Here is a 26,184-nt window from a genome sequence, read left to right as displayed (position 1 = left end):
TATACTACTATCAGTGTACTTACTACATACTTCAGTGAGGATTGACGTGGAGCAACATTATTGTCAGGGTGGTTCAAGAGATGATGGCACAAAATTTCCAGATCTATGCTTAATGCCCCTGAAAAATTCTAATGAAATTTGCATTTAAGCTACCAGAGTGAATTACCGAGAGCTCGTTAAGTGAAGAGTTTACAGGAACACGATTGATGATCGTGAAAGGTAATCTGGCTCAAGGCGTGTTCTAAAATCCTAAGCATTCTCATCTGCTTATGGTGAAGCCACCATCGACACGAAGATCCGCACCATTGATCATGCCACTACCATCGCGACACAAGAACTCGATTGCCTCAGCAATCTCCGCCGGGACACTGAATCTCCCAGTTGGGATCTGCGACAAATGCTTGTCCTTTTTCGCCTCATCCGCCCATGCCTTTGCGGCAAGAGGCGTCCACGTCACAGTTGGGCTAACAGTATTCGCCGTAATCCCTTTCGATGCCCACTCACTAGCCATACACTTCGTATGTCCTATCAACCCCGCCTTCGACGCGCAATACGCTCCGTGCCCATCTAGAGCAACGTGTGCGGCCTGGGAGGCGATACTCACAATCCGACCTGGCGGAGCCTTAGCATTCTCGCTGAGCTTCGCCTTTCTCGACTGATAGACCTTGAAGAACGCATTACTCGTGATGAACGGACCCAGTAAATTAGGCAAGAAGTTCTTTAAGGCTTCGGCCGCGGATGTCTCTTCGAGCGGCTGCACCGAGACATAGCCCGCAGCGTTCACCAGGATTGAAGGGAAGGCTTCGAGCTGTTCGATGCGGTCGAACACTTCTTGCACCGACTCCTCGGAGGTGATGTCGCATTCGTAGGTCGAAATGCCTTTGGGATCCTGGCTCCCAAACACGGATTCCAGAACGCCGCTCACTCTGGATGCTTCGAATGGCGCGTAGAGCAGCGCGAGGCTTGCGCCCTGCTCTTGGAGCTTTAGAGCAGTCGTTGAACCGAGTCCGCCTGAAACGGGTCGTTAGACGCTGATACTTAATGAGTAGTAGGTGTAATGGATCCTCGAAGCATCGAAGGTCTCGAACGTACCTATCCCGCTGGCGATGATAGCCAATCGGCCCGCATACGCCATTTCGATTCTTCCGCTACGAGGACTGCTGGTCTAATCAATTTAGTGTCTTGATCGGAACCACAAGTGAGTCAATTCTTTGACAATTTCTGCAGATTGTAACCCTGTGATCACGCACGCCCTTTGAGAAGATTTCAGACATTGGCAACACGGTCATTCCATCCCCGCACCCCAACGTGCCTCTGACTACCTAGGTAGTTAGTAGTAACTCGATCCCTGACTATGTGCGATGACATACTACTTCTAATCACCTAATAATTTCCACATCCGTGGTACTTAGGTAAGCAAGATTTATATGTAGAAAGGCGTCCAGAGGTGCAGCAGTTTGTAGTCCGTAGAGTCATACATTCCTTGGTACATAAGTATATACTAAGTATTAATATTTGATATGTTGTGTTGACTATACAAGCCGAGAGAAAATTAGTCGTGAAACAGAATTATTTTCGAGCTGTTGTAGGTTCCGTCTTCCTTCTTCTTCTCTGCACTGACTTCAAAAAGTTTCCATAGTTACTGCTGCCCACAAAGTCCACGCTGGTTTTTGACTTCTGAGTACTGGTCAACCATATTTTCCTATATACCAATAAAGCTCCACTCCATCAGAGAAGTTTTAGTTGACATCTATGATCTTGAGTTCTCAAGGCCTTCTTCTCAATGGCTCGCAGCATTAAGTTCAACACAAGTGACGTGTTCACCAACACAGTGTTCACAGGCAATCAACTGGCGATTCTACACTTGCCAAATGACCTGAAGCTCAGCCAGGACGAGAAGCAAAAAATTGCCAGAGAGTTCAATTACTCCGAAACCGTGTTCCTCCATGGGCGCCAGCCTGATGCCCCTCCGGCAACCTACGTCGCCGACATCTTCACGACTGATGCCGAAATCCCATTCGCAGGCCATCCGACCATTGGCACAGCCTCGTACATTTTCGAAAATCTCGAACCACAACGAGATGAAGTCTCTATCATCTTGAAGGCAGGCACTGTCAAGGCGAAATTCGACAGGAAGACAGCCAGAGCCGCGGCGGCTATCCCTCACGATTTTCACAACCATACAACGAGGCTTTCCTGGAACAGTGTCGTTGCATCTCAACCGGGGCTCTCGTCTGATCACTACAGAGACACGACAGTCCCAATTGCGTCCATCGTTAAGGGCATGACCTTTGGCTTGATCGATCTTTCACAGAAGCCCGATCTTTTGAGCAATATTGTTATTGCAACTCAGCCCATAGGGCGTCATCAGGACCTGGACGCCCCATGGCACGAAGGATTGATTGCTGATCTTTTCTACACCCATTCACCGGACTCCGGAGACGGCATCATTCGAGTACAGCAACGAATGATTGGAATTGGGATCGAGGATGCCGCCACTGGCTCGGCAAGTGCTGCATTGAGTTCCTATTTGGCATTGCAGGATGGAAAGGGCGGCCATAAATACACTTTCGAGTTGGAACAAGGTGTTCAGATGGGCCGGCGGAGCATTATCGGTTGCGAAGTCACACTGGCTTCAGATGGGAAGACTATTGACTCTGTTGTCCTTTCTGGTCAATCTAAGCAGGTTATGAAGGGAGAATTGACGATACCTGAGTACTAACCAAGTACTTAGTACTTGAACTTGATATAAGTACTAAGTACAGTACTAGTATATAGCGGGTGGACTAGAGTGTGATCTTACTAATAATACGTATTGCGGGTTCGCTGCACCCGCCAAGGCCTAAGCTAACGACTTCCAGCTTTCCGCGTGCTTCGTTCCGCTAGATATCATAGGTCATAGAGAGTATAGGATCTTCATACTTGAGTACTACTATACCTAGAATTTTAGAATCCAGTACCAAATACTTAAGTAGTACTTAACCTACTAGTATACTAAGTATATGATCCTTATATTTACTGAGGTATCTAGTATCCATAGTACTTACACCTAGTAAGTATAAAACTATACTAATAACTCAAGTAGCTAGGTGCTAAGTACTCTCTTTGTATCATAGATATGGAGTGCTTTAACAGTAGCTCCAAATATTCTCCAACCGGGCCCTTTCTTGACCCACAAGGCTCTTTTAGAGGGATCAAGACGTGTGTGAGAGTTCGAAATTAATTTTGTCAGATTGTGGTAAACTTTCTATATCCAACATTCGATTTCCGAGCCGCTTCAAGTTGTCATTAACCGCTGGTCGATGGCATTCACTGAAGGCGTGGCTGGCAGCGTAGGCGATCTTGGACGTTGGCAAGAATCCCTGAATTCTGCGACCGTGCAGAGTAGCGGAATCTCTATCACTGCAACACCAATGACAATGGAACCACTACTGCATAGATGATGATACCGAACACTGACGCCCTGCAGGTCGATGGGACAGACACGGATGATTCGACACAAGCACCAATATATGGGTGGGGGAACGATCTTTATCGGTGGATCGACCTAGAGGATCGGCAAGCGTGCGACCTAAGTCACCCAGCATTGCAGAACCAGGACTGTTGGATTGGGAAAACCAATCATTATACAGCAACAATTGCCCAGCATTTCCCAAGTCTTATAGGCGACCGAGTGATCTGCAGCTATTCTCTGAAACAACAAGAAGTAGCCAGATAGCTCATAATCAGCAGTGGCATTTAACTTTGGCTGGTAGTCCAACCTGTGCCCAGTGATTCTAGCATTGGCTGACCAAGGGCGCTGGAGGGAGATAGCCCATTGAATCCACCTCCGTTCCAAACATAATCCATCATCGTAGCGATGTCTGCGGCATATTGCGGCCCAAGCACAGTTTTGATGAAATACAACATAGCATCCATTCCACAACTGATGCCACCTGAGCTTAGAACATGAATGCCATTCTGATTCAAGCCAGCATCGACCCAACGCCTGCGAACAATCGTAGTTGGAGGTCCCCCTTGAGCAGTACAGATCTTCTGCAAGTTCAATATTCCTCCCCAGTGTGTTGTGGCTGTCAACCCGACAAATGAACCCGCGCTTCCTATGATAAGCGCTCCAGTGCAGATTGATACCAACCAGGGAGTAGGTCGAGATGGGTGTTTCTTGCTGCCATGTCTCAGGAATGCATCTATCACGCCAAAAATCCCTCGAGGATCTCCAATAGTCTTCAATACTTCGCCAATGGCTTCAGGTCCAGCTCCAGGCACAATCAGGACGTCGACATTCCCGGCTTCTACCATGCTAATGGCTTCATCGAATCCCAGGTTCGCTACAAGTGTAGCGCCTTCGTAGGATTGGGTATTGGTTTTTTCAGCTGTAACAAAGATGTTGAAGATTTTAGATTCTCCTGTAGGCAGCGCGGCATTGCCCAAAATCTCGAAGGGGGCATTGACGTCCAGTGTGTTGAATTGATCATATATAGGAATTAGCACATTATATCGCGTGGATTGTGTTGAAGCTGGTCCTTGCTCCATCTTTGGATTTATGCCAGGCTCTCGAACCTGTAGTGCTAAGTATTATAGGTGCTTGCTGGCTGTGAATTGTTGTTGGCCGGCTGGAAACTCTTATGCTTCGAGGGCAGGATCACGAGCGTTCGTCTTGTAAAGATACGCAGAGTTCCAATTCTTACGTGTTCAGCTAGCCTCAGGGCCCGCAGGCTTCTCACCGCATCTCCTTGACACAATCATTCCACCCCTTGATATGCGGGCTATATCATATTTTTATGCATTTGGCTACGAGCTGAATGTCATGTCCACTTGTGACACATTGGCTTGCTGCATCAACGCGCCGAATTATTCGGCTGGGTCACGACAGTGCCCCTCGAAGAACATGAGGCAGAGGAAGGTTATTGATGAGCTCTGCAACAAGGGTTGGAAATTAGATAAAAAGTATCGACCTGGCTCGAAGTGCATGAGTTTAACCCTCCCACTCAACCTGTTTCGGCCTAGTGAAGCGAGTTGTTGGTGCAATGTTCTTCTCTCCGCATTGCATTGCTTCAGCTGAACCTCAACAGCGCCACCAGACGTGAGTACGTAGGCAGAATACTGGACAGTGCTTCTCTTGAGGCTGGCTGAGTGCTTATTTCTAGCGACCGTTCTACCTCCAGGACGCGTCGACTCTGCCTCGTGTCATGCAGCCACAACATCCCTGGCTGGCTTGCCGCAGAAGTTTCTGAGTTACAAGTGGTAACTTGTACGTATTGACTATTCCAGGACACTGCGATGAGTGCGTTGACCAGACACCTATTGCAAACCGAGCATTTGTGGTAACATGCATTGCGCGTTCCACGTTACTTCAGCGGTGAGTTCAACAACCGAAAGATCATCTCTAGAGCCCGGGGCTTTGGAGGCTATAATAATGCTACGTGCTTAAGGACTTTCGAAGTTCATTTTCACACAAAGACATAAGCAAAAGTGTCAATCATCGCTTCCTCCTTACCTGTTAACAGCAAAGCAAAAATGACACAACGAGTTCGACGAGACATCAACGACCTGGTGGCAGACTATGCCAATGGTAACACCAAGCCAATGGATGATCTCATCACCGCATGGGCCGGCATTCAAGCCCTTGATCCAGGCGACGACAATTCTTTCTTCAAGATAGCAGGGTACCATGGCATGCCATTCAGAGGCGCCGGATGGGGGAACTTGCAATGGTGGGGAGGCTATTGCCACCATGGTAATGTCTTATTCCCAACCTGGCACAGAGCCTATCTTTTTCGACTCGAGGAGGCACTTCGCACGATCGTCCCGACAGTGACTCTACCTTTCTGGAATGAGGCCAACAACGTTACGGCTACTGATGGCATTCCTGACATTTTCTTGCAAAGGTCTTACAAGTTGAATGGTGAAGAAATACCGAATCCACTATATTCGTACACCTTGCAGAAGGATCTCATTGACAATTTGGCCGTTGATGGGGCCATCAATCCCTACAACTATTCCAAGAAAGCCACGTACACAACAGTCAGGTACCCTCAGGCTGGGCTAGTAGGCACGGCCAAGGACCAAGCTACAAGCGAGGCCCAAAACAAATTGTACTCTGACCCCGTACAGAACGCTAAGTTGTTGAACGAAAACGTGAAGACCTGGTTGTTGCAAGAAACCTATGTGGGTAGTGACGGCTCGAAGACTGATGCCGGAACACGTAAGAAGTATGCTAATTGCCTGAATGCTCCGAATTACACAGTATTTTCCAACACTACTTCAGCACAGGCATGGAACCAGGAGAAATCATCACAAGACCCGACTATCGTGCCTCTGGAGTCGCCGCACAACGATATGCATCTTGCTGTCGGTGGGTTTGAGGTCCCAAATTTCGATGCCAGTCATATCCACGGCGCTCAGGGTGACATGGGCGAGAATGAGACCGCAGCTTTCGACCCTATTTTTTTCTTCCACCATTGTTGGGTGGACAACACCTTTTGGCAGTGGCAAGTGAAGCATAATAAAGAGCAGAATACTATGCATGCACTGTCCCTTATAGAAAATTACCCGGGAACCAACTCGGTTGACAGCCAAGGACCAACCCCTGGTGTGGCGGGCGGAACCTGGCTCACTCTGGACAGCCCTCTCTACCCCTTCAAAAGCCCCTTCGATTCCACCGCGTGGGCTACTTCGACCGAGATGACCAACATTATCAAACTGGGCTACAGCTATGAGAACGTCCCTGTGGGCTCCCCATTGTTGGGTACGATGCCAGTCAAACCCGCCCAGGTCGTCGCTCATCTCTCCGGTGTTAACAAAGCCGATGTTCGGGGCTCATTCATGGTCGGTGTGTTCGGTACCATTGCTGGTAAAGAGCAGTTGCTTGGCATGGAGAGTATCCTGAGTCGTTGGCATATTGATGGCTGTGGAGCATGCCAGGTTCATTCTAACGTGAAGGTACACCTCCCGCTGCATGGAATTACACATGATGATGTGGACAAAGCAGACTCGAACTTCTACGCCAGAGTCATCACCAGAGGCGGATTGGATAGTCAGGCCAAAAATGGAGACGAGCTCAAGCCGCTCTTATCGATCATCAAGAAGCAAGTCTGAAAGTGATGAAGAGCGACAGACACTTGGGCAGGTTTTCCAAGCGATAACCTCACAATGTTTGAGTAGTGTCGTCGGGAAAGCAACTGTTCTACACATGATGGCTGCAATGCTGTCTTGTAAAGGGAGATGAGCAAGCAACATCGCTGGAAAGCTACAACATGACTTCAAACTTCGCAACTATTGCATGCTCTTAATAAATTGTGAACACCCCATACTTTGTCCGTAGGACTACCTTGTCGTGCCCTGTTCTTGAAAGTTAAAGTTTTGTTTTTAGTGGATTTCATTAATTATTCTACAGGGCGGTTTAGAACCGAATACCTACGCATTGACCTCGTTAACCTCAGGAGTGCTTGTGAGCACACCGGGCAGGTAGATTAGTGGAAGGAAGATGGGGACACCTCGCCCCGGGGCGGTTCTTCACAAAGTGTAAGACTCAGAATACTCATCTACACTACCGCGGTCATAGTGATTTCCTGCAGGCTAACAGGAATGTTCGAATAGCTGTACGCTTGCCGACCCATGACAAAACTGTGAGTTCTCACTATCACCCTGGGCTATTTCATCAAGTTCGACGCATATCTATATTTTGAGCGGTGCTACAAATACGGCGACCGATTTAATTATCCTGCTACTACCAACAGCTATTCTGTGGGAGCTCCAATTTCCGAGATGACAAAAGATTGGAGACCTTTTGTATTTTTATGACCGGAGGATTGTATGGGTTGACGGTCCAACCCAATTAGAAACTAGAACTAACACATTATCTTGGGTGCTGGTTAGCATCATTATTCGGTTAAAGTGGACAGTCGATATGACGAGTGATCGAGATCTCAAGTGGAGTTCTACGATAACGGTCGTATGGTGGTGAGTATCCACCTGGCGCCCTAGGAAGAGGAAATACTTTCTGATGGCATAACTATTGCAGAATTATTGAAATGCGCATTGCTATCATTTGCAGTTGTCTCCCAGCTGGAAACTCTTTTCTCCGGAAACACTTCGCTATAGTATTTGGGTCCAGTTACGCCACCCTCATTCCTTCAAAGAAGCATTCGTTTCGCTCTAGTCGATTTCGCCGATTCCCCATGAGTCGTCGTGGACCATTAAGAGAAAACGATGAGATTATGCTCACCGGGCTTTCTGTGGATCATAGAGACGGCGAATCCAGCAAATCCAGTGAGGGCCCCGTAGTTTGGGACGCTACTAATATGTTGCTGGAAAGATGAAAGCCAGGCAGGTAAATCTGCCTGCACAGTTGAACCTGTTGGACTGTCCGGCCTTCAAACTTTCTTGGAACTCCGCTCCCATGAGCTAGGATTCGTTGGTCTTGCTTCGGGGAAATTTGCAGATGATGCCCAAGTCCGCGGTGGTGTAGACTCACCATGTTCAAGCTCTTCAATCTCGATATCGACTTGTCTCACAATTTGCCGGGACAGCGAACTCGTTTTCACCAGCTGAGATGTTCGTGATCGGTCTGTCTCAACCTCATTCCAGGTAACATACTCAGCCCCGCGATTCTGCTGTCCACCAGCTGTAGATTGCGATTGTGCTTCCATGTCCGACATGCTAACCGGTATTTGTCGAGTGCCTTGCCGAGGACCTCCCACATATTGCACCAGCCGACTTAGGATGGCGAATTCAAGTTTCAGTTTGATGGAATAGAATGCGGCCTTAATAGTGATCTGAAGTATATACAATGAGGCACATTCGAGGGCCAATATGCCCAAGTCCATAATTATGATCAGGACATTGATGCCGATGAGTTGGTACATGAGTCGCCGAGTCGTCCCTTGTATCGAATACCGGAGGATGCGGACTGTCTCAATGATATAGATGGATGAAAGTATCACTTCCTGGACGAAGAATCCACACATCTGCACTTTTTCCATAACATTGTATCCTCTTGCGAAGACCTGGGTGTTATTGTTTCCATTTGACCCAATAGTGAGGACTGTAGTAGGGATATGCAAAACAATTGCATTGATGATGATCATCCATTTCGTCCAATGAAGAATTTTATGTCCTCTTTGACCGGTAACGACGAGGTGGAGACGTGACCAGAGAACAACCGATTGACCCGTAATCATTGGATACCACCCGAGAGTCAGAAGGAAGATAGGGACCCATCTGCCAGAGCCTGTGAGGATAGAGAAGAATTTGAACGTAAAACCAAGAGAGTACGGTATGATGCCGACACTAGCCACGATGAGACTCCAGAAATATAGACCTCGAAATCTGTTGAAGGATCCTAGGATCAGGATCAAGAGCTCGACCACGTTGTACATAGCAAGGCCGGGGAAGAATGCAATGATAACTTTTAATGCGAGGCTGTCTCCATCATAGCCACCTGTTAGACCAACCTCGGACAATGAACGCGAATTTGAAGACATTGTCTGGCGGGATGATAGCCCAGACTGGGTGTTAAGATGTTCGTTTGCTGAAACTTTGTCGTCGAAGCGCCTTATCAAGACTACTTGCAAAAGTTGTAAATTTCATTCGATGTGGGTGTTGATACTACCAATAACTTTGATAGGAAACCGAGAACAACACAATGAGCTTCCCAGTTCCCCGTTCAGGTCCGCAGATTGACTTTAAAGACGGCTGTGGGCACATCATGCAGCCTCGTGAACCCTAGCCAAGGGGACACATGGGTCGTCTCTCAGGCACTCCGCAACTAACGCTATTGCATATTTATTGCAGGGGTCGAGTTACAAAACCTTGGTCCTGGAGAAAGCGTTGTAACATCACACTCGTATTACACCATTCCGTACCCCTGAAGCCCTCCTTCTTCTCAAAGTATACTCTGTACCTCCATCGTTATTCAACGTGTGACGCAGTTGCATGACATGCAGCGATATTAGAGGTCTCAGAGTCCAAACTTCCACGATCAATCGTCGACTTAAACTTCAAAGTCAATTGACATCCATGGGACTTGAACTCTGATGTCCAATCTTTTCGTGGTATTGTTTGAGACGTAGGAAACCTCGCGAAGGGTTGGTCCAAAGAAGCATTGCTTCGTTTTCAAACCACTAGGGCAGTGGTGGGTTCCCCTGAATTGTCACCACGGCTCGGGAAGGTCCCCCGCCTTGCAGGCGTGATCCTCGTTACCAATGTTAAAGACTTCGCTACCCCAGAATTGCAAATTGGGGAGATGCAGTCGGGTGGGGTTCTTCGGGGTTTCACCGTCGAAAATTCTGGGGGATCAGCGAATGTCGGTTCATATATAGATGGTCTCGGCGACGAGACTCCCGAGTTTGTGTCTCGGCGAGGGCAGCTAAAACACATTTTTGCCACCTAAAGCCCAAATAGGCAGAAGGCTGGTATCATCGCTTGTTCCATGCAGCAAAGATCCACCTTGCCATTCCACTTTTCGTCTACGCCCCGAGCGGAAAGACGGGAAACAGTGGCACTGCAGCTCTAGAGAAAGGGGATAAGGAAATTCCTGTTATACGAGATCCCAAGTCTTATCAGGATTAGCGCTTGTCAAAAAAGAAACAACATATACCATCCACGACTCTCTGGACCTATCGTTATCTCTTGCTATCCTGACCCGGTACAAATGTATTCCCGGCAGATTCATGCCTGAGGTCTTTTCTGGAACAGGCGTTGCATGCGCTATCGTCTTCCAGAGCCCTGCAAACTCGCGGCGAGCTCCACAGCACCCTTCGTTGTAACCAGTAAGATCCACGCCCCATCAACTACTAAGCATAGTGTCTGCATAGTCAAGTTTGACAACCTCAACCAAGATGACTCGAGAACAAACCGGCCTAAGATTATTCAACCACACTGTCAATTTACCTCACTAAAACGCTATTTTCAAGCTATGGCGGTTTAGGATTATGCACCTGAGTTGCCCTTTTGGCAAGGCTTTATTTTACGTACTAAGTACATCTCAGAAACTTGATAGCTTCTCCACCCCTGGTGAATAGGAGAGACTGGCAGCATACAAGGATTAAGCGCCCATGACATAAGGAAATATAGTTGCTTGTAAGTGGTCTGCGATCATTTATACGACTAACTAATAGCACTACATTTGGAATTTGCTCCCTTGCGACGATTATTCAACATGTCAGACAGCCTTCCAGTGCAAATTTGTCAGGAACTTTCCGTTGGGGCCTACAGGGCAATCGTACCTGGTGGCACACTTGCCGCAAATTTGATGTAACCGCAACCATTAGAATGTCTGCCACCATAAGTACTAAGTACTTCCACAAGACTGCAAAGGTTTACTAAGCTCTATGTCCACCGTCAACCTGTCGCATTTGTCAATCGTCAGGCGGTATGAAGCTACGGCAGTACATATAAGAAAGCCCTCCCCAATACCAAGTACACAGCTGGCCCGGCTGGAGCTTTGTTGCATTCGATCAGTGCGTACGTGAGAGTAGCCAGAAGATGAAGTCATACAGATAAAAGCGACCACGTCAGCGACCTCTTGTGGTGCCTAGGCCTTTTTGGGGCGTTGATTTGCTCAACATAGGCTTGAACGAACTTCGCACCGCCAGGATCAATGATTGGAGTGTCGATAATTCTGTGTATCTAAGTCCAGACAAGTACTTTCCAATGACTAGCTTTTGAGCAAGTCACTCAGGACATTGACACGGATGACACGGTTAGCAAAAGTGGTTGAATCTGACCTCACCAAGACGAGAACAGCTATCATGCATGTGATTGAGTCCTTACGGCATGTCACCAGTGAAGAGGACCAGCATAAGATTCACAGCTTAAGACAACTTGAAGCTTGCGGCAAGGACCGACTGCGAATGATACTTCGGCTAGGTCTTTAGACCGTCAATGAGGTATTTCCCTGAAGTGACCGAATCGGCAGATTTTGAAACAGTAAAGCAAGGGCTTTTGCGATCGTACGCAAGTTACCGTTCAAACGGATTAGGAAGGGTTTCAACGGCATCCACAAACCCCGAAGAGCTTCGCGAGTGTCTCAGGACGCTTCAGGCACTACATTTAGTGTCTATTTGAGCTCTCATAGTGATCGATATGGGAGACGTCTAAGAGATCTCGGAAATCTTTTTTCAAGTCATATCTTCCTCTTGCATCCGGGACACGGCGAAGCCTTGGGCTTGACGGAACGTGTTAGCAACAAGAGCTTAGGATATGCAGCTACGTCACTGGTTGATTGCAGTTTGCCCAGTCTAAACGGCAACACGGCCGGACTATGCCTGATTGTGGACTAATTGCAAACAAAGGAGCGATCAAAACGCTGAGGATCGTGAGAAGGGTTAATGGTCGTGGTCGTCACGATCGATGAACCTGTAGATAGCACTCTGCAAGAAGAAAATTCCTATTTGTTAGTTATTGTTCTCGTCAGTGAGGATAACTGATGCTTTATAGAAGATATGGAGAAGGTATAGAATGAACGAGACAGGAGAAGTCTGGAACCGCTGGCTTTTTTGACTTATGTCCATAGTAGACGCTGGCTGGGCTGGTATGCCAAGTCGCACATTGATATGTACATTTACAAGGCGTCTTGAGCCCGCCCCCTTCCACCCCATCCACATATGTTAGTCTTAGCTTTTTGAGTATACTCATAACAAGTCTATTTGTTTTTCTCATCAAACATGATTTGGTATCCTCAGGGACATCGAAGATACCAGAAATTCCGTCGGCTGCTTTGTCCTCCAGATGGTCTAGGCTGCCCATGACTTTGGTTCTCGTGATACGCACTACTCGGAACTCAATCTAAGCGTCAATGGGGATATTGCCTTGTGTGCTTTAGCTAATGCTTGGTCGGGCGGGAATCACTAATCATATTGAATCATATGTGGCGAGGGATTGGGTATTGGAAGCTGATGAATACCTATATTATATTCGGTGTAGTACTCAGAGCGTACACCGATTAGGAGAACCCGAAATTAGGCATAATAGCGTCCGACAAAAAAGGGACGTTCTTCTCCAGTAGGGCCTGGGCCTACTATTGATCTGAGACGTTAAGGCCGACATTCTTAAATAACTCTCGAGTCTCGAAATATTTGAAAGTAAATATTACGAAATGCTATACTAATTACCTTACCGCCTACTCTTGATCACCGACGATCACCTAATAATATACTATTCAGTTCCTGGTATATTATATAACTCCTTAAGCTACTAAGCCTCTATAGTAGATTTTTTGTAGATGGACATCTAGTTAATAAGGTACTTACTAAAATAAGCTGGAGTGCTTAGCTAACAACATAGTAATCACAAGGTATTTAATAGTGTCTGTGTGAGTGTACTTCTCGATTGGGTATCATTAACAGGACCCTGAGGTTCGGGCTAGATTACTCGATACGTGCACTTCTCGAAGAAGCTTCGGAGCACTGTACCGCCCCCTTCGAATCTGGGGTCAGCAAACTTCCCCGCCTTAAACCCCTCGCCGGGCGTTTCTTGCGCTGGTGAACAGGCCGCGGCAAATGGGGCACAAAGGAAGGCAAAACCCGCCGATGACGACAGTCTTATTTGTTCTTCCTTCGAACTTTGACCTGCTCTTCGCCGAATTGAGATCTTTTACGCAGGCAGCAGATCTCTTATCGGATACTGAGCATGGATTTGTCTCCGGCAAAGGCTACGGAGTTTCGCATTATAGTTGAGGCTGGCGAGGGCGACAGCGGTGACGAGTCGGGAGCTGGGCTAAAACGCAAGCGCCAAATCGCTCCATGTGATAACTGCAGATACGTATTGACATTTCGCAACCCCTGGCATGAGAGATTGACAGCTGTGCACAGAAAAGCATGTCAAGTGTGAGGCTGCACGCTCTTGAACTTGGTCTTGTGATTAACCGCCTACAGGCGACTATCACCAACTGGTGTGCACAAGATGCCAGAAGAACGGCGAAAGATGCATTCGATCAGCGGAGCGCATCAAGTTCAGGCACGGATCTAGTGCGAGATATGATGTCAAAGGGTTCGCTGCCAGCCAGATCTGGTTGAAACCAACCAAAGCATCCAGTAGGTAATTTCCCAACATGGTCGTAAGAGCGCATTGCGCTGTTGCTATGATTGTGGTGGCAGTCTTCATGGCACAATTTTAGGCTACACACTCTTGTCGATGGATATTTCCTCCAGAATCTCTAACACCAGATACTGCAGGGTTGAGATATGTTGACGAAACTGCTGAGATAGCAGCGATATACGGCCAGGTAGAAGAAGCTTCCAGCCTTGGCCAACGACAAATACAAGGACAACAACAGGATCAGCAGCAGCAAGTACGGCAAGAAGAGCAAGACGGAGAGGAGGACATATCATCTCAATCTCAATCACAGGATGCAGAATCTTCTGAAGTCGACACTCAGCTCGCTCCACCACATGCCGGCGATGACCCGCATGTGGACGTAGAACCTGGCCCTTCTGCGTTGTTATCACCGCAGAATCCCAATTCTGTCTCCAGCGAACTCGCCAGGGGTTCTACACAGTCAATCGAACCGTTCTGGCAGCCATCCCTGGAAAATGAACAAAATACACCATTTCAATCTAGCCCTCTGCAAACAAGGTTGAGCTCGCAGCCCTCCGCTACCTCTTACTCCCACAATCAGAACCATATCGTCAACGATGCCTCGCCACGAAGCTTTTTGCTTGATGGCCTGGCTAAGTCAGCTCCACACGCCACCTCCCAGACAGCAAATTCGGAGCTTGAAGTCACACTATTGCGCTACTTTATTGACGTCCTTGCCTGCTGGTTTGATATCTGCGACCCTGAGAAACACTTTGCTCTGATTGTACCTCCTCGAGCCCGTTGGTGTCCGCCCTTGAAGAATGCAATACTAGCAGCCTCGGCACGCCACTTGACTCGAGTCTGCAATCCGAACTCGAAATCTGATTTCGTTTACTTCCATGACGGCGAGGTTCTCCCAAGTCTCACCGAAGAGACCGCCTTGCATTATCATACTGAATGTGTCAAAGATCTTGTCCAACGAAGCATGAACATGGAGCAAACGCAAGATGCAAGCCTTCTCGCTGCTGCTATCATCCTTCGTTTCTACGAGGAAATCGATGCGCCGCTCCGTGAAGATCCCAGTGATAGTGAGCTTTTCCTACGTGTCATCAATGTCTTCATTGATGCTCAAACCCCTAATGCACCAGTTGTTCCGCATAGCTCTCCAGTAATCACCGGGCCCGAAATTGCTACAGACCAGTATGGGATTTTTGTGCTCTCGTCCCAGATCGCACACTCTCCAAGCACTTCTCATACTCCCAACCACAACGGGCTCCCTTCATATTGGCGTGCCGATGGCCTCCGCCAGGCAGGCTTTTGGGTAGCATTCAGACAAGAGATACACAGTGCCTTCCTAAAGCAACGTTCCTTCAATCTCTCACTATCTCGTTGCGAAGCATTCCGGAGTTTCTCGCCCGCCGAGGACGCCGTCTGGGCCGATCGATTGATCGTATTCTGTGCCGATGTCCTGGAGTTCTGCTATAATGACAAGAAAGAAAATTTATCGCAGCAGCAGTCCAATCAGACGCCAAAAGATCAATGGCTAGCCTTGAAGCAGTATGAAAAAACGTGCAGAGAGCTTCTACCTGCCAGTTTCGAACCGATTTTCTTCCGGGATCCGGATCGCTCTAATGGCGAGGTGTTCCCTCGAATCTGCTACATGGTCGATTGCCATGTAGTAGGAGTGCAGTACGTGGATCTAGCAAAGATTCTGCTCTCAGTATACGATCCTACGCGACCAAAGCTCGGACCAGGCTATACTGCGAGCATGCGTAGTTTGGCTAGAGAGGTACGAGCCGCCGTGTTGCGTCTTTGCGGCATCGCTATGAGCAACCGCAAGTGCCCCCCGGCCTTGGTCACGGCTTACCTAGGTATAGCTATATGCGGAGACTATTTCGAAGACCCTTTGGAACAAGACGCCCTGCTTGGAGTCCTGGACGAGATGGAGACTCGCCATGCCTGGCCTGCTGGAAACACGAGACAACTGCTGAAGGAGGCTTGGGGCAAAGAGTGAGATCGGCATTCTAGCTTTCAGATACAGAGACTTTATGCACCCCAGACCAACCCCTGATGGATTTGACGCTTCGTATGATCATCGCAACCATTTAACAGTCGAAAAATTGGCCGGCTAGGCGTCCTTTCACATGATGCATGAGAAGTGACTTGACTACAATAATGCGATTACATATTCCTATGGCTGCAGGGACTAACCCCACACATCTTCCTGCCACCTTTTCGCACGCCTTCTTTCTTTTCTCCAGCTGTTCCATCCGTTCTCGTCACACAACCGTGCTCTTTTCACGCCTTCGCCAAGACTGCTACGAACTTCGCGGGCCATTGTTGCAGATCCGCAAATATATAGAGCTGCGTCGTCTTCGAGAAGCATACTAATGAGGTCATCTTGTCGCTCAGCAACACGGTCCTGGACGTAGACCTTGTTCTGGCCCTCGAGCCGCGAGAAAGCATAGACAATCTCCAGCATCGGCAGCGTTGACTGTATGTTTTCCAACTCTTCTCTGTACAAAAGATCCTGATCCGGATGGCGGCAGCCGAAAATCAGCACCATGCGTCCCAAAGGGGTTCTTTGCCCCTGAAGCGATGCTAAACGAGCACGTTCTTGCAGAAAAGCGCGGAATGGTGCAATACCTGTCCCTGCTGCTATCATGATGAGTGGAATGCTCAGCGATGCAGGCAGCTTAAAGGTGGAACGACGAATGGAAGCATTTACCAAACCTATCGGTGGTAATGTCGTCGTCGCCGTTGAAATCGCCGAGTTTTTAACCGTTGGATAGAGTGCTGTCGAGGTTGAACCACTGTCTGACATGAAAGAAGAAAGGTATGTGCTTGCCAGCCCTGGTATACCAACACTATCGTCTTCGAGCAGAGGCTGTGAATTGTTGGCAACCGTAATGGCAACACGGCGAGGTGAGGTGATGCTGGAACTAGAAATCGAGTAATAGCGAGTTGTCATGGGTCGTATTGATTCGATGACGAATGAAAGAGGAAGATTCGACCAGGTTGCTGAAGGGTCTATCACTTGAATATACCTCAGCAGGCGGCTGAAGTTAATGTGATTTCGCGCCAAAAATGTGCTGAAGGCTGATTTGTCCGAAGCGATGGCCAGGAGATGCTTTTGCGCAGATGAGGTGCTAGCAAATTGTGCTAGGGAAATGACTGTCGCGCGAGACACCGGGGCGCAGATCTCGAGGTAATGACCGAAAAGTGCATATATGGTAGTAGGAGATGGTAGACTAATCTTGTCGTGGCTGGATCCTGTAGATTGTAACATAATAGGAATGTTTTCACGGCCGACAAGACCAAGGATATCAACCAGTGCCTGGACTTCCGGAAGAGGATTGGTTGGTTGAACCACAAGATGATCCCCTGTTTTATATTTGACTTCAGGATGCTCAGCTAGGTCGAGTTCAATGTGGAGGCAGCTGCGTAACACTGTCCTATCATTGATAAGCTCTCGTGCCGAAGATATCGGCAGGGCAACTATTGAGGACGACGGTCCAGATATGGATTTTGTAGCCATTCGACTCATCGGTTCACCCATGTAGACACCGCTAAAGTCAATAGACTCGTCAAAGATAGTACTGATCGTGGGTTCGTAATTGGGTTCGTATTCTGTAAGAGCTAATCGACTACAAAGCTCCTTGAGCACTTTTGGCTTCCATTCCAAAAAGTCTTCCTCGGTAGTGCCTCGAGCCTCATCCGCCTTTCCTGTAGGAAGAATCTTTTCAGCTCCGAGATTCTCTAGTGCCGCAGCGGTAGTATCGACCACAGCATTGTAGTGCTTGTAGTTGCTGTTACCACACCCGAATGCAGCAAATCTCAGACTTGTAAGCCGCACCTGTGGGCCGGCTTGAAGCCAGCTTATGAAGCTGGTAGAATTGTCGCTAGGATCGCCTTCGCCGTACGTAGACATGATGAATATGGCGTACTGGGACTCGGATAACTTGGTCAGAGTATGATGATCATACTCTGACACATCAGCAACCAACGCGCGAAGCCTGAGGCGGAGATGACATTCTCTTGCTAGGTTGTTTGCGAAGCCTTCTGCAGTGCCTGACTGAGAACCCCAGAAAATGATCACTTGATGACCTGTCTCAGCGAGTTTTTGTGCAATATTTCGTGTAGTTTTCGTGACATTCAGCCCAATGAAATCTGCTTGTGGTCTTTCAAACCACTTCTGGTGGTAGGGGTCAGGCTTATCCCATATTATACCGCGTCCAAAATATGCTATACTGACAGCCAACAAGATTGTAAGGACGAGAAGATCATCCAGTTCAATTCTCGCGATTGATTCCCGGAGAGGGCTTAAAAATGCAGCTGAGTGGCCAAATTCTAGCAATGTGAGAGACATTGTTGAGTAGGTCGCTCTCCACTAGCTGGAACGAAGGTCAAAGACATATTGGTGACTTATCTGAGGAGCTACTATCATATATCAGAAGTCCCAACATCGGATGCCCTGCCAGATGCGAGCGTTTGTTGTAGTGCTTCTGGCTCGACCACAGCAGGATTATTGGTCCTAAAAACCGCCGCTTTAGAATGGTGGCAATGCTACGCCGAGGTTATTCCCAGGACAGCAGGTTGATTTGGGCCGGAAAGAGTCCATTTGGGATAGGTCAGTCCATGGCAGGAATTTTCGGCATTGTTTCTGTTTGGATATTACGGCTAGTTTCGGCGCCGTATTTCCCAAACCCTCTTCTGAGATGACATGAAATAACGATGACATCCAGGAGGACACTAAACCAGGGGACAGTTGGGGGTGGAGCGACTATACGGCGTTGCTCGTTTAGCGACAGTTGTACGAATGAGAGGAGAATCATGCCCCATCGCGGTCTCATTGCCCATCACTTGAAAATAAAGATACACGACATGAAGCATATGTAAAGATTATGCTGGACTTTGACCCAGTTTAACTCAACATTCTATCGGGCTTTGCACTATTCACTATCAACAGCGAACGCCTATCGAGATGCTAGGTTACTTTTTTTCAGTCATTACAGCCATAGCTGCGTTTGGTTATTTTATCGTTGTTCCTCTTATCATCTATTTCCGCGATGCCAAAGGCCTGCGTAAATACCCGAACTTCTCTTTTCTGTCCGGTATCTCGAATCTGCCATTTATCTATGAAGCACACAAAGGCTTCAGATCACAAGCGCTCCTAAAGGCGCACCAAAAGCACGCGGTCTTGCGCATTGGGCCGAACGCTCTGTCCTTTGGTACAAAGGAAGCGATCAAGGACATCTATGGTCACAACACGAAATGTACCAAAGATACGATGTACAAGGTCCTGGCCGGTAGTCATTATCATCTGGCGGATGTCATCGACAAACCCGAGCACGCCCGTAAGAGGAAAATGCTGTCTAGTGCCTATGCGATCAAGAATCTTGAGGGCTGGGAGCACAAGGTCGCTGACATTACGGGTCGGTTGATCAAGTCATTTGATGCTCGCTGCACAGCACCATTGGTTGAAGGGGAACTCCCATCTCCCGAAGATCAGGCAATTGACTATCGTATGTGGTCCAACCTTTTCACTGTCAGTGCCATCGCGAACATTGGTCTAAGCGAGGATCTTGGCTTTCTCGAGCGCGGCGATGATCTTGTTACTGCAGAAGCCCCTGACGGCACACTAAGCAAGGTCCATTTTAGAGAATGCTTGCATGCTACTGCATGGGCCCAGTCAAACTTGGTCTGGTCTTATGACTGGTTTCAGACATTCATCCGCATTAGCAAGCTAGTGTCATCGAAGTATCGCCAGAAATGGAGGCTTAATAAAGACTGGGATGGTATTGTGCGGCACCGGGCCACGACACGATTCAAGAGATTTCAAGCCCATGAACAGCTTGATGACTTTTTCTCTGCTCTGCTGCATGACAAGTCTGGCGTTGCCAATAACTTGGAATGGGGTGAAATGGTTGCTGAAGTTAGTATTATGATGAACGCAGGTTCAGACACAACTGCTATCGCCATGAACAATGTCATGTACCTGCTTTTGAAGAACCCTCCGTGTATGAAAAAGCTACGGGAAGAAATCGACGAGACCTTGGATGAGGATGAAGCTGTGGCACCCTACGACAAGGTCAAACACCTCCCTTACCTTCGAGCATGTCTTGATGAGAGTATGCGCCTGCTACCACCCACTACGTTTGGACTTCCTCGCAAAACGCCGCCCGAGGGTGCAGCTGTGGTTGAAGACTATATTCCTGGCGATACAACAGTCTCAATTTCATCCTATGTTGCTCACCGCGACCCAAGCGTCTTTCCCGAGGCCGAATTGTACAAGCCGGAGCGGTGGCTGGGCGAGGAAGGGAAAAACATGCAGCCATATTTCATCGCATTTTCAGCGGGTGCAAGAGGATGCATTGGCAGGAACATTAGCTATTTGGAGCAGATGGTACTTCTTGCATCACTACTTCACCGCTACGAGTTTGCCCTTCCTTGCCCAGACTGGGAACCAACGAGAAGAGAGAACTTCAACTTGTCGCCATCAGCTATGCCACTCAAGGTTTGGAGAAGGAAGAACGACGAAGAGGATTAATTAACTCGCAAACCACCCATTGCGGGTAGGGCACCTGGCTAGCAAGGCCATGGTAGTTACTTTGACGTTTCTTGTCCATAGCGAATAGATGATCATGATCGAACTAGCTTTGGGCTCCAATCATTTGCCTATATTGAGAGCGGGAGAGCGGCCGTGTTTAACCACGAACGCCCAATGTCACATCTTAAACCCTGAGAACTCGCCGAATATTTCCGTTGAATGTGGAATTTTGGTTTTTTCGTGCTTGTTTTTTCGTTCCGCGCAGGCTTTCCCGATCTGTCCTGGCTGCATGAGGTCAGAGTCGGAATAGAAACCCGTACTGAGTTCTCATACCAGGCAATAACTCGCCGGGCATTTCCTCCACCAACTACTCGTCTTTAACAGAGAATTGGCCCTCGTCGATCCCCGGAAACCCTACCCCGGACGCTGGGAGTTTCCCCGCAAACGCCGCCGACATTGAACTGTCCAGCGTTCTCAAAGAGCATAGCTTCGAAAATAAGTTTTGCCACCACATGCTGGTCGCGCGGCATTTGGAAATGGTCGTTGATGGTCTCTCGCGCAGCTTCATTACACACAATCGACGGTCTTTGAATTCCAGAATAACTAATTCCTCATAAGCAATTCTGTACATAGACCATTTGGGCGTTCTCCTCGTGTGTATATATATTGGCCCGATCCCCCTCTGACCTGCTTGAATTTAGTCACCAAGCATTTCAGAACAACAACAACAACAAGCCAGTGCCAAAGCAAGAAGTACGCCACGCTTCTACCAATTGTTTATCACACTGTTGTGCAGCGTAACACCGACATGGCCAATCGAGACCATCTAGCTTTCGAGCAAGGCATCCAGGAAAAAGGCGAAAAGGTCGCGCATATGGATACCTATCAGCCTGGCCGCAGCAGCCTTCGACCCGACAGCACGCTGAGAGCGTCCTTTGACCGTCGTAACTCGGCATCAGCACCGACCAGTCGGCGAAATTCAGTCAGGAAGAGCTTCGACAAAGCCAACCTGGCAATGGTGTGTCCTGATTCAACCCACGTCGAAATCAATGACGATGAAACAACCCAAGACATTGATAGTATCGCTGTGTCATGGTACGTCTGGCTTATCTCGGCGACGGCGTCCATTGCAGGTTCACTTTTTGGCTATGATACTGGTATCATCTCAGCTGTCTTGGTGTATCTGAACAGCGATCTGAATCATCGTCCTGTCACACCGAGTGAGAAAGAATTGATCACATCTCTTTGCTCTGGGGGTGCTTTTATCGGATCAATCATCGCAGGATTGACCGCGGATAAGGTATGGAATCTCCTCAATCACAACAGAAAGTTATCACTGACTCCAGATGATTTTAGTATGGACGCAAGATCGCGATCTATGTTGGCTGTGTGCTTTTCACCATTGGGGCCCTTCTACAAGCAGTCGCGTACACCATTGCTCAGATGTCTGTTGGAAGATTGGTGGTTGGACTTGGTGTGGGCTCAGCTGCCATGGTCGTCCCACTCTACGTTGCAGAAATCGCCCCAACCAAGGTTCGTGGTCGGCTCATCGGCTTGAACAATATGTCCATTACCGGTGGCCAAGTGATTAGCTACGGCATTGGAGCCGCTTTTGCGCACGTGTAAGTTGACAACAGGATGCTCGATGGCATCAGAGTAATATTCTAACAATATCAGACCCCATGGCTGGCGCTACATGGTTGGCCTCGGAGGTGTCCCGGCGATCATACTGGCCTGCCTCTTGCCATTCTGCCCAGAATCGCCTCGTCAGTTGATATACCACGGCAAGATCGCGGAGGCCGAAGCCGTGCTGGCCAAGATCTACAAGGGTGCCAGTATTGAGCAAGTCCGCGCCAAGGCTGCCACGATTGCAGCTGCGTGCGAGGAGGTTAAGGAGCTCAACCAGGACCAGTCGCGCTGGGGCAAAATCAAGAAGTTGCACACCGATCCCGCGTGTTTCCGCGCTCTTGTTTGTGCGTGCGGTCTCATGGTCATCTCGCAGATGTCTGGCTTCAACACGCTCATGTATTATTCTTCCACACTTTTTGCCTTGGTCGGGTTTTCGAATCCGGTGGCAGTAGGGCTGGTTGTTGCTGGCACAAATTTTGTGGTAAGTCAGCCCTGAGAAAAGCACACATTACGTTCAAATTTGCTGACTTTTACTTCAGATGACCTGGATCAACAGCAAGTCAATCCCATTCTTGATTTACAAGCAATGCTAACCTGTCCTGTAGTGATGTGTGTTGACCCTATCGGCCGTCGTCGTGTCCTAGTATCCACTGTGTGGGGCATGTCAGCTGGTCTACTGGCTGTAGCGGTTGCATTCAGTTTCATCCCCGTTGATACTCACACGCTGGCACTCGAGACCACTAAGGTTACTGCACCGGCTATCGTGGTACTTGTCTTCATCATCTGGTTCGTCGCCTTCTACGGAGTCTCTGTTGGCAATACTGCATGGATGAGTACCGATTTCTTCCCCATGGAAGTTCGCGCCACTGGTACCATGTGGCTGACATGCTCATGCTGGGGTTCCAACATCATCGTCTCCTCAACCTTTTTGTCCATGATGAAAGGAATGACGCCCTCTGGCGCGTTTGGATTCTATGCTGCTATTTGTGGCATCGGCTGGGTTTTGATTATTCTGTTTTACCCCGAGGTCTCCGGCTTGAACTTGGAGGAAATTTCTGAAGTCTTCCAGCATGGCTTCGGGGTTCGCTACGCACGGCAATTGAGGAAAGACAAGAAAGCGGAGATCAAAGAACGCCTAAGGAATCAGCCAAGAATCGCGGCTGTGGGCCATTAAATTCTTTTGAAGACAGCATACTACCCTCTGCTCCACCATGGTAGATGATGATAAAAACCCCTACTTTCAGTTAGTCTGATTCATTGGGTTATGAGACGGCGGTGGACTTCGCGACCATGCAAGGAGGAACGGTCATTCCAATGAAATAAAGATGGTCTGTTTGAATGAGAATGTTTAATTGCCACTCTCACGTTCAATTTGATCTTATTTAACACTGATGATATGATATCCACACTCCTGGACACCGAATGACGCTAAATCTGTAGCTTTCGTCCACCCTTGTCGACCACGAATACAGCCAGAGTAGCCACAGGTTATGAAGAGATTGTATCGAAGTACTTCTAGCAGCCTCTCTTCCTTGACATTATTCACCCTTCAAGATGAATGGTCTGTACAAGCTAATGACTGATAATGATTGGAATGACAAATACCATCTTGGAGAGTCAAGTTTCTTGTCCTCATTGAACTTTGTGCGGAGGCTATACGAGCCAGTCATGGTTGACTTGAGATACCAGTAGACGACTTGACGCAGCAGTCACAGAGAGAAGGATGCATTTTAGTCTATCTCAAATATGGCTCCGGGGCTTTGCCTTCCAGGATTGCCTTGATTCTAAGAGCGAGTTTCTTCGAGTGATATCTTCCATGTTGGAAGGTCCCGACCATGAGCCACAGACCAGGCACACCACTTGTCTTCCAGGCTGTGTTAAGCTCGCCTTCCTCATCCATCCCCCAGATCGGATTGCATCGACTGGCAATCTTTTCTCCCACGATATTTCGGACTGAATCGATAGTATTAGAAAATCCTGTGGCCAGTACGACCAGGTCGTATTGCTGTTCACGATTCCCGTTCAATACAATGCTGTCCTCGGTGAACGCGACAGGATAGCCTTGCTCAACCTTGATCTTACCGTTGATGATGGCCTTACACGCACCCGCATCGAAGTAGAATCCTCCGTTCTTGGTGTATCCAAGCGTGTGGGAGCCTGTATCACGTTGGCCTCGCCAGACTCGGAAGCCAGCCCTTTCCATTTCCGCAATCAATTCCACATCCGCGTTCCAGATGTCCTGGGCGACTCGACGGTTCAACTCTTCCGCAGGCCCGACTGGCATGCTATAGTTTAACCGATCAGCGCTATCCAGGTCTGGCTTTCTATGATTTTTGGGCTCGTAGAGAGGTGCGAGGATCTAGATCCGGTCAGTGTCTAGCGGGAGAGAGCGATTGGATAGTGTCTTACTCGTGGCACTGACTCATCTAGAGACATCAGATATGTAGGTGATCTCTGAAGGAATGTGACATCAACGTTGCGGCGAGCAAAGTCATATGCTGTGTCAAAGCCAGAAGAAGAAGTACCCACAACAAGAACCTTCTTACCTACCCACTCGCGAGCGGAATCATGCTGGGTAGAGTGCCGGACCGTTCCCTTGAAGTTTTCAACCCCAGGAATGTTTGGGACAAATGGCATGCCAGCCAGCGATGTGGCAATGATAACTTGACTGGGGCGGAAGGTCCGTGTGTATTTATAGTCCCCTGTTCCTCGTTGAATTGTCACCTCCCACTCTCCAGTATCAGCCTGAGATGCTTCCACCACACTTGAGTCAGTCCACGTGGTGATTTCCATGGCACTAGCATACCATTCGAGCCAATCCCCCATCTTGCCGGCTGGAGTGTAGGTTGGCCAGTGATCAGGGAATGGGAAATATGGGAAATGGTCAGCCCAGTGAGGCAGGTGCAAAGACAGATATTCATATCGATTGCGCCAGTTGTCGCCAATCCGTTGATTGCGTTCAACTACCAGGGCGTCGATACCCAAGGCCTTCAATCTTGCAGCAATGTGGAGACCACTGACAGACTATTAACAACATCCCACAAATCAGTGCAAAGCAGACTCACCAGTGGCCTCCGCCAACCACGATTACTTCCGGCTCGACAAGTTCCAAGTTATCATCTTCGATTCTTTGGTCGTGCCATGATTTGTCGCCAATCATGTGGCCGTCCCTATTGGGGATTTCCGGGTGTCCAATAAGGCTCTCGATCGCAGTATGAAGAGTCCAGATCTTGAACCCGTCTTTCGTTTTTATGAGGTTCAAGACTCCACTTGCTCCAATCAAGTTGGTATCGAAGGCGTACACGATCTGAAGCCAGGCAATATCAGGATACGGACGTTGAATTGATGGGGCAGGTTCAATCAATTTATAGTTGCTGGTGGGTGTACGAGGGAAGAGGTCCTTCGCGGCCTGTTCGATATTTTGTGGAGTGTTGAACGAACGATATTCCCAAGTAAACGCGATTTTATCTCTCCAAACGCCTATCATCAATGTCAGATTAAGGATAGTTGGCACCACATGTCAACATCGCTACTCACCACAGTCCAGGAATAGCTCGGCAAATGCCGCTGAATCACGGCTTTGGCTGATTAGCTCCAAAGTTCTCATGAACCGTTGAGCAATCTCCTCCTTCTCCCGCTCGTCATCATTGCTGAAATCCAGTATATCTTTGCCCTTGCCAAAGGTCGGAAGTGGGAAATTGTATTTGAAGGCATACATATAATCATCGGCAACCGGCTTCTCCAAGGTATCATTCCGGTACGCAAGGGGAGCATTTTGGACTCTGGATAGTTCCTTCGGAGCCGGAGGCTCGATGATCGCAGATGGAGCCATATTGGAATGATCGTGTGAACTTGCACTTACTGTCACAGCGGCCTATATATTCGATCTTGAGATTCGCATCCTGGACGGCACAGCTTGCGACATACACAAGGGGAAATTCGCTCCCCATTCACCCCATCCAGTGGCATGATTGCTGTGATATTAG

General features: G+C 48.4%; 10 protein-coding genes across 10 annotated transcripts; 5 read left to right on the top strand and 5 right to left on the bottom strand.

Annotated features, from left to right (window-relative positions):
- Positions 1-259: 259 nt before the first annotated feature.
- On the bottom strand, positions 260-1,135 carry LTR84_010811 (uncharacterized protein; the record flags this gene model as incomplete). Its single annotated transcript, XM_064854345.1, has 2 exons — positions 260-1,011; positions 1,093-1,135. 2 exons carry the CDS (start codon positions 1,133-1,135, stop codon positions 260-262), a joined length of 795 nt encoding a protein of 264 aa, XP_064709071.1.
- Positions 1,136-1,783: 648 nt separating this feature from the next.
- Positions 1,784-2,722, top strand: LTR84_010810 (uncharacterized protein; the record flags this gene model as incomplete). Its single annotated transcript, XM_064854344.1, has 1 exon — positions 1,784-2,722. One exon carries the CDS (start codon positions 1,784-1,786, stop codon positions 2,720-2,722), a length of 939 nt encoding a protein of 312 aa, XP_064709070.1.
- A 1,016-nt stretch (positions 2,723-3,738) lies between these two features.
- On the bottom strand, positions 3,739-4,533 carry LTR84_010809 (uncharacterized protein; the record flags this gene model as incomplete). Its single annotated transcript, XM_064854343.1, has 1 exon — positions 3,739-4,533. One exon carries the CDS (start codon positions 4,531-4,533, stop codon positions 3,739-3,741), a length of 795 nt encoding a protein of 264 aa, XP_064709069.1.
- A 984-nt stretch (positions 4,534-5,517) lies between these two features.
- LTR84_010808 (uncharacterized protein) lies at positions 5,518-7,098 on the top strand (the record flags this gene model as incomplete). Its single annotated transcript, XM_064854342.1, has 1 exon — positions 5,518-7,098. The coding sequence occupies one exon, from the start codon at positions 5,518-5,520 to the stop codon at positions 7,096-7,098; it is 1,581 nt and encodes a 526-aa protein (XP_064709068.1).
- A 1,277-nt stretch (positions 7,099-8,375) lies between these two features.
- Positions 8,376-9,485, bottom strand: LTR84_010807 (uncharacterized protein; the record flags this gene model as incomplete). Its single annotated transcript, XM_064854341.1, has 1 exon — positions 8,376-9,485. The coding sequence occupies one exon, from the start codon at positions 9,483-9,485 to the stop codon at positions 8,376-8,378; it is 1,110 nt and encodes a 369-aa protein (XP_064709067.1).
- A 4,147-nt stretch (positions 9,486-13,632) lies between these two features.
- LTR84_010806 (uncharacterized protein) lies at positions 13,633-16,033 on the top strand (the record flags this gene model as incomplete). Its single annotated transcript, XM_064854340.1, has 3 exons — positions 13,633-13,747; positions 13,878-14,036; positions 14,178-16,033. 3 exons carry the CDS (start codon positions 13,633-13,635, stop codon positions 16,031-16,033), a joined length of 2,130 nt encoding a protein of 709 aa, XP_064709066.1.
- Positions 16,034-16,225: 192 nt separating this feature from the next.
- Positions 16,226-18,388, bottom strand: LTR84_010805 (uncharacterized protein; the record flags this gene model as incomplete). The annotated part of the gene is made up of 1 exon (XM_064854339.1): positions 16,226-18,388. The coding sequence occupies one exon, from the start codon at positions 18,386-18,388 to the stop codon at positions 16,226-16,228; it is 2,163 nt and encodes a 720-aa protein (XP_064709065.1).
- Positions 18,389-19,003: 615 nt separating this feature from the next.
- Positions 19,004-20,569, top strand: LTR84_010804 (uncharacterized protein; the record flags this gene model as incomplete). The annotated part of the gene is made up of 1 exon (XM_064854338.1): positions 19,004-20,569. One exon carries the CDS (start codon positions 19,004-19,006, stop codon positions 20,567-20,569), a length of 1,566 nt encoding a protein of 521 aa, XP_064709064.1.
- An 808-nt stretch (positions 20,570-21,377) lies between these two features.
- On the top strand, positions 21,378-23,372 carry LTR84_010803 (uncharacterized protein; the record flags this gene model as incomplete). Its single annotated transcript, XM_064854337.1, has 4 exons — positions 21,378-21,869; positions 21,926-22,191; positions 22,247-22,683; positions 22,738-23,372. 4 exons carry the CDS (start codon positions 21,378-21,380, stop codon positions 23,370-23,372), a joined length of 1,830 nt encoding a protein of 609 aa, XP_064709063.1.
- Positions 23,373-23,933: 561 nt separating this feature from the next.
- LTR84_010802 (uncharacterized protein) lies at positions 23,934-26,030 on the bottom strand (the record flags this gene model as incomplete). The annotated part of the gene is made up of 4 exons (XM_064854336.1): positions 23,934-24,557; positions 24,608-25,214; positions 25,264-25,678; positions 25,736-26,030. The coding sequence occupies 4 exons, from the start codon at positions 26,028-26,030 to the stop codon at positions 23,934-23,936; spliced, it is 1,941 nt and encodes a 646-aa protein (XP_064709062.1).
- Between the last annotated feature and the right edge of the window lie 154 nt (positions 26,031-26,184).

Source organism: Exophiala bonariae (assembly GCF_035927105.1).
Source record: "Exophiala bonariae strain CCFEE 5792 chromosome Unknown scaffold_5, whole genome shotgun sequence".
In the NCBI taxonomy this organism is placed as follows: Eukaryota; Fungi; Ascomycota; class Eurotiomycetes; order Chaetothyriales; family Herpotrichiellaceae; genus Exophiala; species Exophiala bonariae.
This window is presented reverse-complemented; position numbering and strand designations above follow the sequence as displayed.